The sequence below is a fragment of the Nothoprocta perdicaria genome, unplaced genomic scaffold (assembly GCF_003342845.1).
Source record: "Nothoprocta perdicaria isolate Ctin4 unplaced genomic scaffold, notPer1 scaffold_162, whole genome shotgun sequence".
NCBI classification, from domain to species: Eukaryota; Metazoa; Chordata; class Aves; order Tinamiformes; family Tinamidae; genus Nothoprocta; species Nothoprocta perdicaria.
The window spans coordinates 322,834-340,509 of NW_020454783.1; the positions used below are offsets into that span (position 1 = coordinate 322,834).

At 47.9% G+C, this 17,676-nt stretch overlaps 1 protein-coding gene across 1 annotated transcript in view; it reads left to right on the top strand.

Moving 5' to 3' along the window:
* Positions 1-17,032, top strand: part of NCOA2 (nuclear receptor coactivator 2) — a 147,145-nt gene extending 130,113 nt beyond the window's left edge. Inside the window, exons 14-23 of the mRNA XM_026035600.1 lie at positions 14-41; positions 723-852; positions 2,483-2,648; positions 4,087-4,365; positions 5,357-5,434; positions 6,113-6,365; positions 7,491-7,668; positions 9,712-9,910; positions 14,472-14,561; positions 17,001-17,032. Coding sequence (XP_025891385.1) covers positions 14-41; positions 723-852; positions 2,483-2,648; positions 4,087-4,365; positions 5,357-5,434; positions 6,113-6,365; positions 7,491-7,668; positions 9,712-9,910; positions 14,472-14,561; positions 17,001-17,012 — 1,413 coding nt within the window. The 3' untranslated portion in view covers positions 17,013-17,032. The remainder of the gene's footprint in view (positions 1-13; positions 42-722; positions 853-2,482; positions 2,649-4,086; positions 4,366-5,356; positions 5,435-6,112; positions 6,366-7,490; positions 7,669-9,711; positions 9,911-14,471; positions 14,562-17,000) is intronic.
* Positions 17,033-17,676: the final 644 nt, after the last annotated feature.

Consider the following 17,676-nt stretch of genomic DNA (forward strand, 5'->3'; position numbering starts at 1 on the left):
CGGCCCGCGCCAGGCGCTGCCCGCGCAGGTCGTCGGCATGGGTAAGTGCTCCGCGCCGCGCTCCCCATCCCCACCGCCCCCCGAAAGAGACAGAGGGAGGGAGGGAAAACTCAGGGAAACATCACTTCCTTCTAGAGTTGGGGGGAAAACCCCTCCCAGAAYGGGATGTTCAGAACTTTGGGATACTCAACATGGGATATTCAGTGTTTCCTGTGCAAGCAGGAGTGGGTGTAAAACATAATTTTGAAAGCGTGTGATGATGTGAGCAATTTTCTCAAGCCACATAGTAATGTGGCCTAAGAAAGCGGATATAAAGTTGCTCTTGTTCAGAGCTCAGGGTGTTTTTAGGAGGAGGAAATACCATGAGTTCTCCCACTGTGCTTGGTCAGTACCTTACGTATTGACAACTACAAGSAAATTAGTTACAGTGTCAACTTTTATCTATGCTTAATGCTTTATGTCCTGCAACAACTTCCTGTTAGCTTTCTCATGTGCAGGCTCCTGTCTGCTCTCTTACAGTTTTGATCCATTTTCCAAGTTCTCTTGACATTCATTCCCATTCTGAAAGCATTTTTGTCAATAATTTCACGATGCTTTTGAAGCGCKAAATGAAGAAACCCCCAGGTTCTCGTTTGCCTTTACCGTACGGTAGACAACTCAGTGAATTCCCATCAAAGCAGGTGTTGCTCACGGATGCCACGTGCTCCTCTCCCCTCGAGCAGGGCCATCCGAGCTGGAGATGAACCTGGGAGGGCCGCAGTACAGCCAGCAGCAGGCTCCCCCCAACCAGACTGCGCCGTGGCCGGACAGCATCCTGCCCATCGAACAGGCGAGCTTCGCTGCCCAGAACAGGTGAGTGCTGCAGCCCGGGCCAAGTGCTCAGCAAACCCAGGGCAATTCCAGGCCTGTGGTATTTTTTGCCTCTCAAATACATGGTCCAGTAACACTTAGAATTGCTTTCTTTGACAGTCGCTGTGTTGGGAGAATTCAAAGTTTGGTGTCACAGTAAACGCTGCCACTGCTTCAGCTTAGTTGTATTGTGTGGTTTTTTATCTCCCAAGCATTACTGCAGCTGTGATCCTGACTCATTTTGCTGTTCTTGCCATTACCAATCATGTCATAGAAAATACTTAGGATTAAAAGCAGAGAGATACTGGAGCTTCTGTAGTTACAACACAGCATTCACTGTGGCACGTCCTGCTATTGGAAATACAGGATATCATTAACATCTGCCTTGCTTGGGGTTTTAATTGAGTTCTGTAAGGCTAGGGGGGAAAAATGAAGTGAAAGCCAGACTGCCTCTTCCCTGAGGTGAGATTTGTTCAGTCTCAGGTAACCAAACCCCCAATTTGATTTGGTAGTTTTGGTGGTTGACATACCTTTAGATAACTCTGTAACTGCCMAAAGCATTTTACAGTTGGCGAAAAGATCCGAGGCCCCACCAAAATAATTGCAGCTTTAATTTAGGAGACTTGGGTTGGAGAGATGATACAGGAAGATGAGTCAAAAGGGGAAACGTTGAAATATTCTAAATTTTACTACCAATTGGTCTTCTACGCTGAAATGTTTTTCCAGTACTGGATGGGAGGTGCMGTGAGTCGAAAAACAGAGAGGAAGCAATTGGAAAAAAAGTGTCCCTGAAGAAAGATCTATCTGTTGTAATGTGGAGTTATTCAGCTAAAGAACTGCACCTAACATAAAAAGCAAGGCCATTTTGTCTGGCCGTGCAAACTGGGCAGATAATTATTCAGTGTCGTTGCCTTTGCATTTCTCAAAATTTGCGCATAGCTGGAGATGTTGAAAAAATTTCTCCTTGCTTTGTTTTCTGAAAAAAAGAAAAGCAGCCGAACAGAAGTGATGAGGCGCTTGGTGCTGTCGTTTCTACATGACTAATTCCTGATGCTTATGTTTTCATAACCAGGTTATCGTCATGACTCCTCAGTCTTAGCGTCTGTTCCACAGCTAAATTGTGAATAAAGTACATTTTTTAGAGAAAAAAAATAAGCATATCTTCTGAAAATACTGAAATATTAAAATATTTAAAAATATATATTTTTAAAAGTACTTGTAGTTGCTTAACATGCAGAACTTGCCGTGTGGTTTTTACGTTTCTTTTTTAAGTTATGTATTCATACCCATTTACTTCCAAAAATTTGGAAGTTTTTTTCTAGCCCAGTACTACTTCTACCACTTTCCTAGGTCGTAGGGCCCTTCTTATAAGAAGTCCCCCTCAAGAATGCCATCACTGAGAGAAAGATCTTCTTTTATTTCTCCACCTCTGTGACCGCAGCAGAAATTTYTCTATGTGTGACTGATTCATTTATATTTCTGAAGTGTGTGAAAGACACATTGTATATACGGAGGACTTGTTTTGAGCTCCATGATAGCATTCTTAATTTAACTTCTATAATTCAAAGGTAAGAGTTAGTTTAAAAATATATATCTCTTTCCTTAGGCTGTGTTCTGTATTGTGTTCTCACAGGCAACCCTTTGGCAGCTCTCCGGATGAGCTGCTGTGCAATCATCCTTCCTCGGAGTCCCCAAGCGACGAGGGCGCCCTCCTGGATCAGCTCTACATGGCCCTGAGGAATTTCGATGGTCTCGAGGAGATTGACAGGGCCCTAGGAATACCCGAACTGGTTAGCCAGGTACGCTGCGTGCTGCCCTGCCTGCTGGGAGCTGCTTTTAAAGGATGCCTTGTCCAGAGAGAGGTAAAAAGGGTGTTGCAGAAGGGAGAGGAGGTTTTAAAGTTGCCCTCGAATGTACAGTATAAAACCCACTGCTGGCAAGCTAACGTGATGTTAAGGGACTGTGGTTTGAGTCCACTTCGCAGCTCAGCGTGTGGGTGGAAGGTAGGATCACGGTTAGCAGCAGGAACAGGAAAGAGCAAAGCAGAACACGAGCACCTCTGGGCCAGGGAGACCCTTGTGGAGGGGTAGCAGCAAACTTTTGGGTGAGCAAAATTGCAACATGTAGCCTCCCTCTTAGTGAGGCCTTGAAACACAGAGGTGTTCTGCTACCTTTTAATCTTTTTTTTTCCCTAGCTTTTTTTTTTTTTTTTTAGTTTTTCTTGCCCTATTTGGTCTTAAAGGATGCAAACTAAAGCAGTAAAACATAAAGTTTAATTTACTGTATTTCTACTATATTTCTGAAAGAGCCACATTTGCCTCTTTAATGATTAAATACCCTGAGATGATCTTGTCACCTAGAATACCCATTTCGTTACCCAGCTTCTTTCATCAGCATCCTGGGAATATCTTCTGAAATAGTTGTGCATTTTAGACACTTCTTCTGTGTCTTCTGATCTGCAGACCATCTGTAACTATGAAATAGGGCTAATGAAATCCTGTTTGTCCATGAGAAAAAGATAACCCGGAGTGCTTGATGTAACACACAGCATAGTGCAGTGTTACGCTGGAGATAATTTAGTGGTGACCTTCAATTCTGTGATGTGAAACTTTCATACAATAGTGCATGGCTTGTGGAATGCCACCACCAAAATAGGATGTAGACTGTTTTATTTGAACGTAAATGGCCCATACATTTCTGTTCAGTAAATATCTCATTGCAAACTGTCAAAGTATTTCCCAGATAAGAAAAATGCCACATTTTAGAGCATGGATTTAAAAGTATCTATCCATCCAGTATTTTATAGGCATTTGAAGTTTGCTTCCATGAGGACACTGAAATTCAGATTGACTTGATTTCCAAGGTCTGTGTGGAATAAGCTCTGCAATTATTGTGAGTGGAGGGGAAGGGAAATTTTTAGAATAGAGTTCAGAACAGTGTTCGCTATTGCAAGCTAGCCACTAATCAGTTTGTGTGAGAAGGCCCTGAAGGAATTAGCTTAGGAATCCACCTCAGCTTCTTTAGTAGTTCCAGGCGTATTCATTTCAAGTCACTCTTTAGTTTAATAACACTTAAATACACTTCTACCCTCGTTCGTTGGTGATGCCTTTAAGCATTCAATGGCAAAACCGGGGCGACCTGGCATGTAATTTGGATGTGATTGGGGTGTATGTGTGTGTGTGTGTGTGTGTGGAGCGCTGTGGCGAGTGGCGCCTCCAACTCGCCGTGTTCCCGCAGAGCCAGGCGGCGGATGCAGAGCCCTTCTCCGGCGCCGACTCCGGCCTGCTCCTGGAGCAGAAGGCGCCCGTGTTCCCGCAGCCGTACGCGCCGGCGGCGCCGCTGGCGCAGGGCGCCTACGCAGCCCTGCAGGAGCCCGCCTTCCACGCCATGGCGCAGCGGCCCGGCTACGCGGCACTGCGCGTGCAGCCCCGCGCCGCGCTGCGCCCCGCCGGCATCGTGCAGAGCCAGCCCAACCAGCTGCGGCTCCAGCTCCAGCACAGGCTCCAGGCGCAGCAGGTAGGGCCGCCCGGGCCGCGCCGCACAGCCCCTTGCCTCTCCTCTCGTGCTCCTTTTCCTCCGCCTTTCATTATTCACAGAATCACAGAATGGTTAAGGTTAGAAGGGACCTTTAGAGATGATCCAGTCCAACCCCTGTTCGAATAGGGACACCCAGAGCACGTGGCACAGGGCGGCATCCAGGGGGATTTGGAAGATCTCCAGAGAAGGAGACTCCACAACCTCCTTGGGCAGCCTGTGCCAGGGCTCTGTCACCCTCACAGGGAAGTTCTTCCTCACATGGAGAGGGAGCTACCTGTGTTGCAGCTCATACCCACTGCCCCTTGTCCTGTCACTGGCCACCACTGAGAAGAGCTTGGCCCCTTCCTCCCTACRTTCCCCCTTCATGTACTTATTCATMTTAATCTACAGTTATGATTGTTACATCACATGTAATGCTTGCAATTAAAGTATTCAAGTAACGCTGAATTCRGAGAGGCCGCAGCAGTGCCTGTCGTTGTACAGGCCCTTTCTTCTTACTCCTGTCTTGCCTCTTTCTGCAAGCTACGCGCTTTGTTCCTGGCTGTTACCTATATCCTTTCTCTCACCTGGATCTGCGGTTGAAGATCATTTTAAAATGTTGCTCCCTGTTATGTTCTTAAACAAAAACGTACAAGTCTGTAAAAATTATAGAGTCTAGCTCAAAGTCCAGTTCAGAGTCCTCAACAGTCCAAACCTAAATCCAAAAAAAAAAAAAAAAATTTTAAAGTGGACTCTTTGGAGAACAGCTTAGTGTCAGCGTTGTTATTTGGGCATTGTCTCCTTAAAAAGTGGGATTCTGTGAATGAGGACAGGGTTTGAGCAAGAGAGATACACTAATCCTGACTCCATAAAAGCAAGTCCTCAAACCTAGTGGGGAGTTGGAAGAAGATGCATACACCTAGGTATATAAAATCTCCCCCATTTTGTTTTTCTTTCTGTCAACTCTTTGGCCAATTTTTCTTTTCTTTAGAATCGGCAGCCACTGATGAATCAGATCAGCAGTGTCTCCAATATGAATCTGTCTTTGAGACCTGGAGTGCCAACTCAGGTGAGGGAAATGATTTTAGAAAATAACCGTTTATTTTCCTGTTTCTCCCCTATATTAATCTAAATGGAGATTTAACATAGAGATTACAAATGCTGTATTGTGAACACATATAAAAATCATAAAAAGCAGTTCCTAAAACAACTAAAGCGGCCTAAAGGCTAACAAAGCATTTGGTTGTTTTAGAGTCTTTCCATATTTATGTGAGGCAGATGCCTGTTTTCTAGGAACGTGGYGTAACTGCACAATCTTTCATTTCCTCGAGATATTTTTGGTGGGCTGCTCTGTTTCTGGTTCCTGTGGCTGCAGGCACTAGAATTGCACAAGCTGCAGYGCCCTCGCAGGTGCCAGTCACAGAACCACAGAGTGGCTGAGGTTGGAAGGGACTCTGGAGAGATCTAGTCCAACCCCCTGCTCCAGCAGGGACACCTGAAGCACAAGGTGGCATGCAGGCGGGTTTGGAAGATCTCCAGAGAAGGAGACTCCACAGCCTCCCTGGGCAGCCTGTGCCAGGGCTCTGKCACCCTCWCAGTGAAGAGATTCTTCCTCACGTGGAGCAGGAGCTTCCCGTGTTTCCCTTTGCTCCCGCCGCCGGCGCTGCAGCCGGGCGAGGGCTGCTCCTGCCTCCCGCGGCGCCTCCTGCGGCCGGCGCGGGGGGCCTCACACGCCGCTTTCCCGCAGGGCCCCATCAACGCGCAGATGCTGGCGCAGCGGCAGCGCGAGATCCTCAGCCAGCACCTGCGGCAGCGGCAGATGCAGCAGCAGCAGCAGCAGCAGCAGCAGCAGCAGGTGCAGCAGCGCACGCTCATGATGCGAGGGCAGGGCCTGAGCATGACCCCCAGCATGGTGGCCGCCGGCGGCATCCCAGCGACCATGAGCAACCCGCGCATCCCGCAGCCCAACGCGCAGCAGTTCCCGTTTCCTCCCAGCTACGGTACTGGATTTACCCCCAGCGCCTCTCGGCAGGCACCCCCCCGGGCTGGGATAGGGCGGGAAGCGCGGGAGGATGGATAGGCCTTGTGCGCAGGCCCCGGGTTGGGTGCCGTGCCTCCTACTCCCCTTGCCACCGTTGGTCTGGGTGCCAAGAGCTCCAGGCTGCCTTGCCCTGGAGGTGCACRGCGGTCCCTTAGCAGCAGGCAGCAACTGCTGCAGAGCCGCCTGTCSCTAACTGTTATGTCAAAATTGCATCCAGTGTTACATCCAGTATCTCCATGTTCGACTGATACAGCTAATACAAATTCTGTTTCATCCGCTTCTAAATTTGCCACCTATTGTTTGATCAGTTTTCCTTTACGCCAGTTTCTAAATTGTAATATTCTGTACACAGATTTATTTACAAAAATTAATTTTTTTACAAATTAATTTTTTGCCAATTATGTGGATTTCCCTATTCTATTTCATAAAATGAGTTTAAGTAGTGCACACAGTAGATACAGAAATAGTTTTCACAGAACCTGCTTCTTACTCCAGTGTTGAGAGTGTCTGGTTTCTGTGTACCTGGGGCCACAGTGACTTGTACAGCTCTTGCACAAAACTGACATTTTAAAATCTGCCGAAAATTACAGGTTAAGTTGTTTACTTCCAGGTAATATTTGATTTTACAGAATTGCAAAATGCTCACGCAAAATGGCATAAACGTAAATGCTAAGGTTGTAGGAACTTTTAGAAAGAGCTGAATCTTAACATTAACAAACTGGCCTTAACATTAAAAGGTGGCATCATGTAGCGAACAGCTCATTTTGCATAACTTTCATACAAAATTGGATTTAGAGCCTGAAGCAAAAGGTTTTATCTGTTTGTTGTTTTAAATGGAGCTTACACACACAGAATGTCACTTATTGGTGTCTGTCCCCGTGGACCTGGGCAGCTGTTAGGGCGCACACCCGAGCTAAGCACTTTTGGGACGGGGTGCRTGTAGTGTTTGTTGATGCTGTGTTGCTTTTAATCTGGATCCCGCCTGGAGACCCAAGGCCTCGGGCTCCGCCCGGGACAGGCCTGCGGGTGTCAGCCCCGGCCTGGTGTCGGCCCGCGGCGCTGACCGTGTCGCTTGGTTCCGCAGGTATCAGTCAGCAGCCCGACGGCGGCTTCGCGGGGGCCACCACGCCGCAGAGCCCCCTCATGTCCCCGCGGCTGGCGCACACGCAGAGCCCCATGATCCAGCAGTCTCAGGCTAATCCTGCCTATCAGTCCTCTACGGAGATGAACGGGTGGGCGCAAGGGAATATGGGTGGAAACAGGTAAATCCAGGACAAAACCGGAATGAGCRTACGCGCAGCAACACATGTCATTTGTGGTCTGTACTTCTTCATTTATTGTCACGCGTGTTTGTTTGTTTGCTCTTAACTACCTGCTCCAAAGAGAGATTTCTTTTCGATTTGGCTTGACAAATTGGTGTAAATTCTGCCTTCATGCAAGGCCAAGTGAGTGCCTAGCTGAAAGACCTGCATCCACACAGTGCAGTGCTTCAGCCGTGGTAACTGGTGAAATGCTCCGTGCCCTTMCGAAGAAACCATGGCGAGCTCCAGCTCCCCCTGCTCGTGTGGATGCATCTCTCCTGCACATGGTTTTGTTGTTGCCTTGCCACGCTGCTTTCCCTGGGCCTGCACCAGCTGTAGCCTCTGCATCCTCTGCTGCTCTGAAGTTACCATGCCCGGGTGCAGCCTGGTGGGATGTGTTTGTGCTTGCAGCTCTTTGGGGTCAGCAGGTAGCTCTGCTGCTCTGATAGCCTTGTGGCCATGGGGCCCCTGGCATGCAGCCCCTTTCTGAGGGGACACTGCTGGCCCTGTTGGTGCAAACCCAGCAGTTCTTCTGTCCACGCCGACCGAGTTCATGTTGAACAGTGTTGGTGGGCAGCAGGGAGCTGCAGGGGACCCCGGTCTTGGAGCTGTCACYGTCCCTGGGGGCTGGGCTGTGCACAGATAGAGTCCTCCTGTCACCTCGAGGTTGTCAAGCCGCTCCTACCATCCCAGCTCAACGACAAATGTTCTTCCCACAGGTGGAAACCTGTTTAATATTAACCCCGAAAATAATACATCAGTGATGAGGTTGATCCAAGGGCAGTTCCCCTTAAAGTAGCCCATTTATCTCATCCTCCTCGTCCTTGTACCTGTCTCTTCCTCACTGTCCTCCTGAAGCCTCCTCAGGAGGCCACGAAGCTGCTGTTGTTGCAGCTTCTGCTGACGCTGCAGCAAGGGCAGCTCGGGAGGCCCGTGCTTGGCCTGCCAAGCTGCAGCTCTGCGCAGAGACACGTCCAAGGCTTTTACACAAGCCACTGGCTGCTCACAATGATCCGCAGTGTGCTGTTTCAGCCACCCAGATAACACCCTGAAAAGGGGCTTAGGTGGCCAGGGAAGAYGTGGAAGAGCACGAAGGGAATTGTGGGATTTTCAGAGTTTGCTCCTGTGCCCAGAGTGCGGCTGCATTCTGCTATCCACAGGGCACTCCGAAAGGAAAAAACCAGAGCAGACAGTGCGTGGCTGTAGCCTAACAGAGACACAAGCCCGAGGTTGAGCATTAACCACCGGCAGCACCCCCCGCTGCGGGAGCAGGGCTTCCTGGGGAAGTACAAGTCTCTCTCATGATTTTCAGCGTAATGGGAAGATAATCTCCAGCAGGCATAAGGCACTTGACTAAAATCTGGGCAGAGCTCTTCCACGGTTAGTTGTCCTTAAATTGCTTTGTGGAAGCCTTAGGAGGGTGAAGGATAATTAACTTGGACTATATGTTGTTTCTTAGAGTGCTACATTTTTAAAACATGATGCTTAAAATCAGTAAATAAATTTCTGCACAATTGCATGTCTCTATTTGTGAGCCCACTTGCCATAATTGTATGTGCAAATCTGGTATTCACATGTGCAAATAGCCTCTTTGGCCAAAAGGAAGCTTATGAAACCAGGCACAGTATCAACTCAGAAGTCCTGTGCTGTGATAATAATGGAGGGGGAAAAGGGTTGTGTTCCTTTCCATCCAAAAGTTACTTTCCTAAATATATGTACAGTTACATTCAGACAAGTAACTGGCTGTTATGCACGCACGTAGCAGATTTGTACCCTCTGCCATAGTGTCACCCACCAAGGCATGCGTTTCTGTGCACAGACATGGAACCTTAAATTTTGCAAGTCTGTTCCTTASTTGGTAACGTAGCTGAAAAACAGTCTTTAAGTCGGCGTAAAGAGCAAAATGTACCAATTCTAGCTTAAAGTATTTTACAAAGAGAGTGGTTTCTTACTGGCTTCAGCATTCTAAGTCTGACACATTGCTTTTTCCATTCCTTGCTGTAGCATGTTTTCACAACAGTCCCCACCACATTTTGGGCAGCAAGCAAGCACCAGCATGTACAATAATAACATGAACATCAGTGTGTCCATGGCAACCAACACAAGTGGTATGAACAACATGAACCAGATGACAGGGCAGATCAGCATGACCTCAGCGACCTCTGTGCCTACATCAGGGTTGTCCTCCATGGGTCCTGAGCAGGTGAGAACTGAAGGGCTTGAGATGACAGCTAGAGGGTTTGCTCTGACTTGGAGCTCTGCAGGTCAGGGGAGTTGGGCTGTTACTGCTTTAAGCCATTACRCTTCCTGTATCAAATCTCATGAGAAACTGTGATGTTACAAAGACTTTTCTTTTTGGCTTTGCATTCACATAGCTGAGGTGACCAATGAGGTAGAGCACCTTGGCACCCCGATTCCCCATCATAACCAAGTACCCCTGGRGCTAGCTCCTTTATGTACTCCTATCCTCCTTAACCAAGTTCTCCTTGGAAGGTGTCTGGTGACCTGGCTCTGGCCCTCGGTAGGTAAGTTTGGGCAGCTCAGYTGATGGCCCCCCGTGTTGCTGCTGATTCTCTCCATGGTGGAGGGTAGGTCTGACTGCCAGGCAGTTCCCTGGAGATAGGAGGGGAATATGCTGGCGTGGGTAGGGAGCGGAAGGTGCTTCTGCCACCACTGKTTTTGTAGTATACCAGGCAGTAGGCAGTCGACTGTGAGAACTATCAGACTAGCACCTTCACAAGCACAAAATGCACTTTTTGTGGTGTGATATGTATAAAATGCTGAATCCATAGCCATGTAGCCTGTTCCTTTTTGTTTGAGATTGTTACTTAGAGTATTCAGAAGCAGGAAAGTGACATTTTCCCCTTTTCAGTCCGTAATTAACCTCACAAATGCATCAGTATATATTTGACAGGAAAGTCCTCTTAGTTAACAGCTCTGTGTGGTTGTTTCAGAACTGAAGTTCACTGTGATTCAACACATCAACTTTATATTAGGGATGTTTCCATGACATTGCCAATCAAGTGCCTTGTGAATCCTCAGGATCTCCTGCAGTTGTGGCCAGTAGGGTCATAAGACCCTCCTTTGAGATGATAAGGTTGCAGTTTAAAGCTGGTTGTATTAATTGGTTTGTTAACAAATGTCTCCCAGCTTAAGAAGCTGGAAGTATTTCAGCTGTCAGTATTTCTGACAATATTATCTTTTAGCTTAAATATCTCTCCCTGTATTTTAAAGAAGGGCTTTATATTAACTTTTTTGATTAGTTTTCTTTAGCTTTGGGGTTATTGGGATGATCTGGTTTGGGTTTCTTTTCCTTTTTTCTTTTTTGCTTTTGCTTTTTTTCTGAGTTAAACAAGCCACGCTGCTTCAATCTCTTCACATTCCTTTTCCTTTTCTGCACCTGTTCCAGTTGGAGTCAGTATTTCCTAAGCTGCAGTGCCATGTGCATAACACTAATTATTCCTAATTTCCCTGGGAATACACTTACTCATATAGCCCCAGCTCACACGTGTCTTTCACAGCTGCTGCATACTGGGCACTTGAAGTGGTTCTGAGACTCCCAAATCCGTCACCTCCTGGGATCTTTCCAGTTGCCAAGCCCAACTATAGCAGACTTAGTTCCTAAGTGCATGCTGTTGCATATTTTTAATAGATTAAAGCACTAGCTAAAGCAAAGAAGAAAAGAGAAGGGACTTGAAGGTGAGAGCCCATCTGAATGCTTAAAAGGTACACATACTGCACTATGATTTCCCCCGAGAAACTGAATTAAGAAATACACATTATAGAATAGATACATTTTTATTTCAAAGACTCCCGTTATCTTTGCAGATAATTTCTTCCCCAGGCACTCTAGTTGCACTGGTTTTCCCTCCTGTTGAGCTATTAGGTCTTGTTTCAAGGCAGCATCCATCTAGCCTCCAGGAAGCTGGTTAGATTGAGTTTCTGCATCCATCTCAACATTTGTTTGCCAGACCTTCAGTTCCCTTTTTGTGGATCTACTTAAAGCTCCCTTCATTACTGCAAAACCCTYCTGGAAGTCTGAGCAAGGGGACTGGACACAGTGCTGCAACAGCCATTGCACCAGTGCTGTGCGGAGGTCCCAAGTGCTTTACCTCTTATGTCTGGATTAAGCAGCTTTCCTTAGATTGAGCCTGTTTAGCTAAGGAGCTGTGCCCCAGTCTCTAGCAGTAACCAGTTTTCCTCCTGATATTGCCACCCCTGCACCGTGTCACCAGCTTTTCATGCACTTCGGGGCTCAGACCTCGTCTCGTTGCCGTCATCTCCGCTACAAGTCCCCCCAGGGGGCTCGAGGCTGCCCTGTTTTTTAGGAAGCTGCTGTGAGGAAGGGCAAAACCGGCCTGCAGGGCTCCTGTGCGGCCCCTTCGCCGCATTGCTGACACTCAACTGCTCCTCTCCCTGCCCTCCCCTTGTTGGTGGCACCCTTGGGCTATTCCCTGCTTTSCGCCTGTTAGTTTCTTGGCATCGTGGACACATGTTATTTCCTGTTACTTCTCTGTGAGAGAAGCAGTTTGAGACCTTTGTGGCAGGAGAGACTTTTCAGTCTATGAAATAAATCACCGTCTAGATGTCTCCTGAGAGACATTATGTTTCATAATCTGCCTGTTTGCAAGGTCAAAACTCACTGGCATTCACTAAGAATCACCTTAAAACCAGGATTTTGAAAAAGCACTAGGTCTGTTCTGCGTGTTGGATGCAAGGAGCTGAGGAGTCGCACGAGACTTTTCTTTCCAGGCACATTCCACATAATTCTGCTCTACTGGCAGTAGCAGGCAGAGTTTAATTGCAAAAGGGTTGTAAAACATGTCCCGTCTTGTTTGAGTTGGATTTGATAACTAATAACACCACTTAACTTGCCTTCTTACAAAGTCATCTGTAAAAAAATCTCTTATTTCAGAAAAAGCTTTGGAAAACTAAGCTGCCTTAAATTTTTTTTGATATTTTTCTTACTTTTCTTTCTTACTAAGTTGTTGTTGCAGTCGGAAACATCTTGTGTTAGTGTTGATTGTTGCATCCTTCTCAGTCTTCCCAGGTGAATTTAATCCCACAAATTCAAACCTGCTGTTTTGTTCTATCTCTTACCAAGCAAGTCAGGGCTCTTGCGATGTCACTGGCAAAGGGATCTGCACCTGGAGTGGGACCGATGCYTTTGCTGCTGAAGCCCCCTCCTTTTCCATGGCTCTCCTAACTCTGCCCCTGCCCTTTCTGTTGCAAATCTGTTTTTTATTCAGTAAAAAATCTGGGGTTTATTCAGTTTTATTCAGATTTTGCATTTTTGGTTTTTGTTTTTCCCTTCCTTTCTCCACTGAACAAACCAGTGTAGATGTGTTGCYTCTTGCAGCAAGTCTTCTGATGGGTGTTGATAAACAGCAGAAAACCTTTTTCAAACGTTTTTTTTTCTCAACCCAACGCGTATGGAGACGGCTGTGAAGCTTTCTGCTCTCCTCCTAACCAAACAGAACAGTGTGCTTCTCTACCTTTTTTTTCTTATTTAAGTTTCCAGATTAGGGTTTTAAAAAAACGTGCCCATTTGTCCTTAAGAAGTGCAGGGCATCACTAGGAGGATCTCAGGKTTTGAACGATTAGTTGCTTCCGAGTTGAAAGTTGTGAAGCAAAAACCCTTCAGTTCCCCAGTTTTCCTGCCGAGCTTCATTCTCCTCTCCATCAGCATCGGAGAGACCACCTTTTAGCCATCCTAGTGCATGCGGTTTCACAGCTCCTTGCAAAATCCCTGCATAGCAGCCGCGACGGGACCCTCAGGAGTGCTAGAGACACGAAGGAAGTTCAAGGCTGCTCTCCCCTCTCTGCAGCAGGTGGTTCCAGCTGGAACAAGGCAGGGCAGCGGCAGATCCCCCGCTCCCTGGCACCCAGCAGCCTCCCACAGGGCAGGGGAAAGGGAAATCATCGTTTTCCTTCCAGCAAAATGAGGCAGTTCCTCAATATTATCCCACTGGACTGGTGTGTGGGAGCATGGGCGCATAGTGAGGCAACAGACRCTCTCAAGGAGGGAGGATTCTTCCCCTTTAAAATTCCTGAGGAAAGTTGGGTTTGCTAATGCTCAGAGTCTTGCTGAAAGTCTCATGTTTTGTATTCCGTATCCATTCCTACATAGTAAGATAAATGCTTTGATTAAGCAAGAAATGCTGTGARTTTGGCAGGCCAGTTTTGCCACCCAGTGAAGCCCGACAGAGCCCCTGGGTGCGCAGGACGTGGGCTCAGTTCTTCCCATGGCTGTGTGCAGCAACTGTGCAGGAACGAACAGGTTTTCCCATTTAATCCTGTCTTCCTTCCACTGCTCACAAGCAGGGAAAGATACATCATCAGAACTGCATCAGTCCTGAGCATAATCCAGCCTTTCTCGTCGGGCTTGTAGGAATTGCATGGTGAGCTGCAAAGGCAGGAAGCCTGCAGGCCGTTGAGGATAGGGAAGTAGCTACACATTTCTAGGACCTCCATAGCAGGCATCACTTCTAATATACGAACCCATTTGTAAGAGATGCATAAGGGCAGTAGTATCAGGAGTGGCATTTTTGTTGTTGACAGTGAAGCAGAGCCGGAGGAGTCAGAACACGCTGCCCACGAGGGGTGCTCAGCAATGCAGTCACCTCCTGGTGACCACTGCCTTGCAGAGGTGGAAGGTGGTGTGTGCAGTTACCAGAGTGCCTGAAAACATTCCTTTTTGATTCTCATCCCTTTTTTTCCCGCATACCTTTAATCCATTTTCCTTAATATCTTGTTGCCAACAGGTTAATGATCCTGCTATGAGGGGAGGCAATCTTTTTCCAAACCAGCTGCCTGGAATGGATATGATAAAGCAGGACGGAGATGCAACACGGGTAAGCAGTGACATATTCAGGCACAAAGAGGGAACTGAGCATCAGCATAGTGTGGGCCAGCATGGATGCAGTATGTTTTTACTTCCAAAGTTAAAAGTGCCCAGGGTGCTAGTAATTTTATTTAAAATAACATAACTTCACCGTTTTTAAATATTTTTTATTCATCTTTTGGTGACATCTCTAAGTTCCTTATGATTTATACTTCCAGGTGCCTAACCCATTTGGTGGTTTGTCCTGTCTAAGTGGTTTTCCACTGTTCATGACATTTATACCTAGGGCTCCAATTTTATGAATTACCTTATTTATTGCTTTCTGTACCAGGCTCGTTCTGAGGAGGGTAGTAATGCTGAGCAAATCAGCACACAAAATGACTCCCACTCATGGAGCAGTTCACGGTAGCGCAGGTCAGGAATGAATTGTGTTCCAGAGGGTAACAGTATTACAGGAAATAAAAGGAAAGCAGCTGTGGAGTTGCTTGCATCTGGCCAGGTGTATGAGGTGATTTTCATTTGCCCTGAGCCCCGTGGAAGGTTTTTATGGAAGATAAACCTGTATTTGGTGGAATGTGTCACATTAACCCGGTGCTCCGGACAGCCGGTGCCCTGGGCAGCGGAGGAGGGTGTTTTGTGCCCGGGTCCGGGCTGGAGGCCCCATCCAGCGGCCGCTGCGCCGCGTCCCAACGCGGCCACTTCTCAGCATCCCAGAGAGGCTGGGCCTGGAAGGGACCCTGGAGAGCACCTAGTCCAACCCCTGCTCCCGTAGGGACACCCAGAGCACGCGGCACAGGGCGGCATCCAGGTGGGTTTGGAAGATCTCCAGAGAAGGAGACTCCACAGCCTCCCTGGGCAGCCTGTGCCAGGGCTCTGGCACCTTCTCAGTGGAGAGCTTCTTCCTCACCTGGAGATGGAGCTTCCCGTGTTTCYGTTTGTTCCCGTCCCCCCTTCCCGGCCGTGCCTCCAGGAAGGAGCGCAGCAAGACCTGCGGATGCCAGGCACTACTAACTGTTACTAGAAACTATTGTATTAGCAGTATTGTATTACTAGTAATATAGTTACCAGCAGCAGAAGAAAAAGATCTGACTGAGAAAGCCCCTGAGGGAAACTGCAGTTATTTCAGTTACCGAAATGTCTCGCGCTCTGTGCAAACAGCGCTCTGAAAATGATGAGAACGGGCAGATCTAACCTGTTAGTTCTGCAGCAGTTACTCTGTAACGTCCTTTGCATCGTTATTTCCTCTCTTCTCTTTGTATGTAGCATTGAAATCAGAAAGATGGCATTTAATACAAAAAAAAAAATACTCAAAAACTGAATCCAGTAGCATAAATTTAAAGTTTTTCTGCTGTTAGGAAAATGAAAATTGAATAATAGGAGAAAGTCAAATATATTGAGATTAGTGCAAGCAAAAGGCAATAAGTACTGACCAAGATGTAGTCTAATATGTATTTTATTGTATTTTTTACACTTACATGTATTTTAAACTCCCTGGAGGACAGTTCTTTTCAGTGCCTCAGGGATTCACATCAGAGGTGCCTCAAGCAGTGGAGGTTTCTGTGAATGGAGAAACTTTTCTGCAACCTTCTCACAGTCACTTTGATGAGAAGAAGATGCAGTATGTCCTCTTTCAGCCGATGCATGCCAAGGAATTATTAGTTTCTTAATGCATTCCTCATGCTGAAAAATTCCTCATATAAAATAGGAGTCAGACTAGCGGAGAAGAAGGCACAGGGTACCACTGAGGAAAGAAAGGAGAGGCCTGGGGCATGTGAAAAAGAAGAGAAAAGAAAGGAAAAAGAGAGAAGAGAAAAAAAGAAAAAGGCAGGAGAGAAGTGAGAGAGGAGAGTTGTAAGGGCAGGAGGAAGCCGAGGGGCAGGACTGGGCTCAGTGAAGTGTCCTGGAGGTGAAGAGGCTGCCGAGGGTTGAGGTGAAAGCAGTGGCCTCTGTGCCGTGACAGCCAAATGCCAGCAGCAGGGACGCACTTGGAATAACCATTAAAAAGCAGCTGAAACAGCCCGAGCTGTTTTGCAAGACTTASCCCTGTTACACCCTGTGTAGGACAGATTTTAGTGTCACGCCGCTGACACAGCTCTGATGCTGCCCAAGAAAGGTCGGGCAGCCCAGGGTTGAGATGAGCCTCTCCCAGGCCGTATCGCTCCGCCTCTCTGTGGAGCCTACAAACGGTAGATGATCCAGAGCTTTTATAATATCCAGGATAAGCGGAATGAGACGAGGACCTGAGGATGGAGGGCAACAAACGCATGGGTTCCATGAGGACGAGTGGGGATCGGTGTGCACGGGGGGAGCCCTGGCTTTGCAAACTGGCTTCAAGCAGCACGTTGGGTGGCTGGAAAGGGGCCTCTTGGAAAGGGGCCTCTTGGAGTCGGTCCCGCGTCGTGGCCCCGGCTGGACGCGCTCACCCCTCTCCGCCCTTCTCTCTCTGCAGAAATACTGCTGACCCCGAGGGCTCTGCTTGCTCCTTCCCCGGGCGCGCGGCCCCGGCCTTGGCCGCCCCTTTGGAGAGCCGCGTGGGAGCGCGCGACGCGGCGCCGCCGCCGCCGGCAGCGCCCGGCTCTTCCCGGCGGGAGCCCGCGCGGAGCGGAGCGGGCGGCCTCTCCCGCCGCGGGCCGGAGCCCGCGCGCAGGCCCCTGCCCAGCCCGTTCGCTGCATTCACCTTAGTGCAACTTAGATCTCTCCTGCGAAGTAAATGTTGACAGGCAGTTGTCCTAAACCATGTCAGATTGAATGTATTTAAATGTATGTATTTAAGGAAAAAAAAAAAAAACAGCAGCAACAACAAAGCAACCATGCTCTTGTTCTGTTCCTGTTTAGTTTTAGACCTCGTTTTGTTTTGTTCTGTATTTTCGCTTTGTTTTCCCTGGCTACTCAGTCTGGTGCAAAGGAGTCAGTTCCATCCGGCAACTGGYGTTTTAAACTCGAGGCCTGCGTTTGGGGGCGCACAGGAGGCCCGGAGGAGGCTTCGGAAGCAGCGTCTGGTACATGTAGACCTCTAAACAGAGAATATCTGTCATTGGCGACAAGTCGGAGAAGGTGGACCTACGGAGAAGACCAATTTTGAGTGGGGTGGAAGTTGTARAACGCATGAAAATTACCCCAGGAGA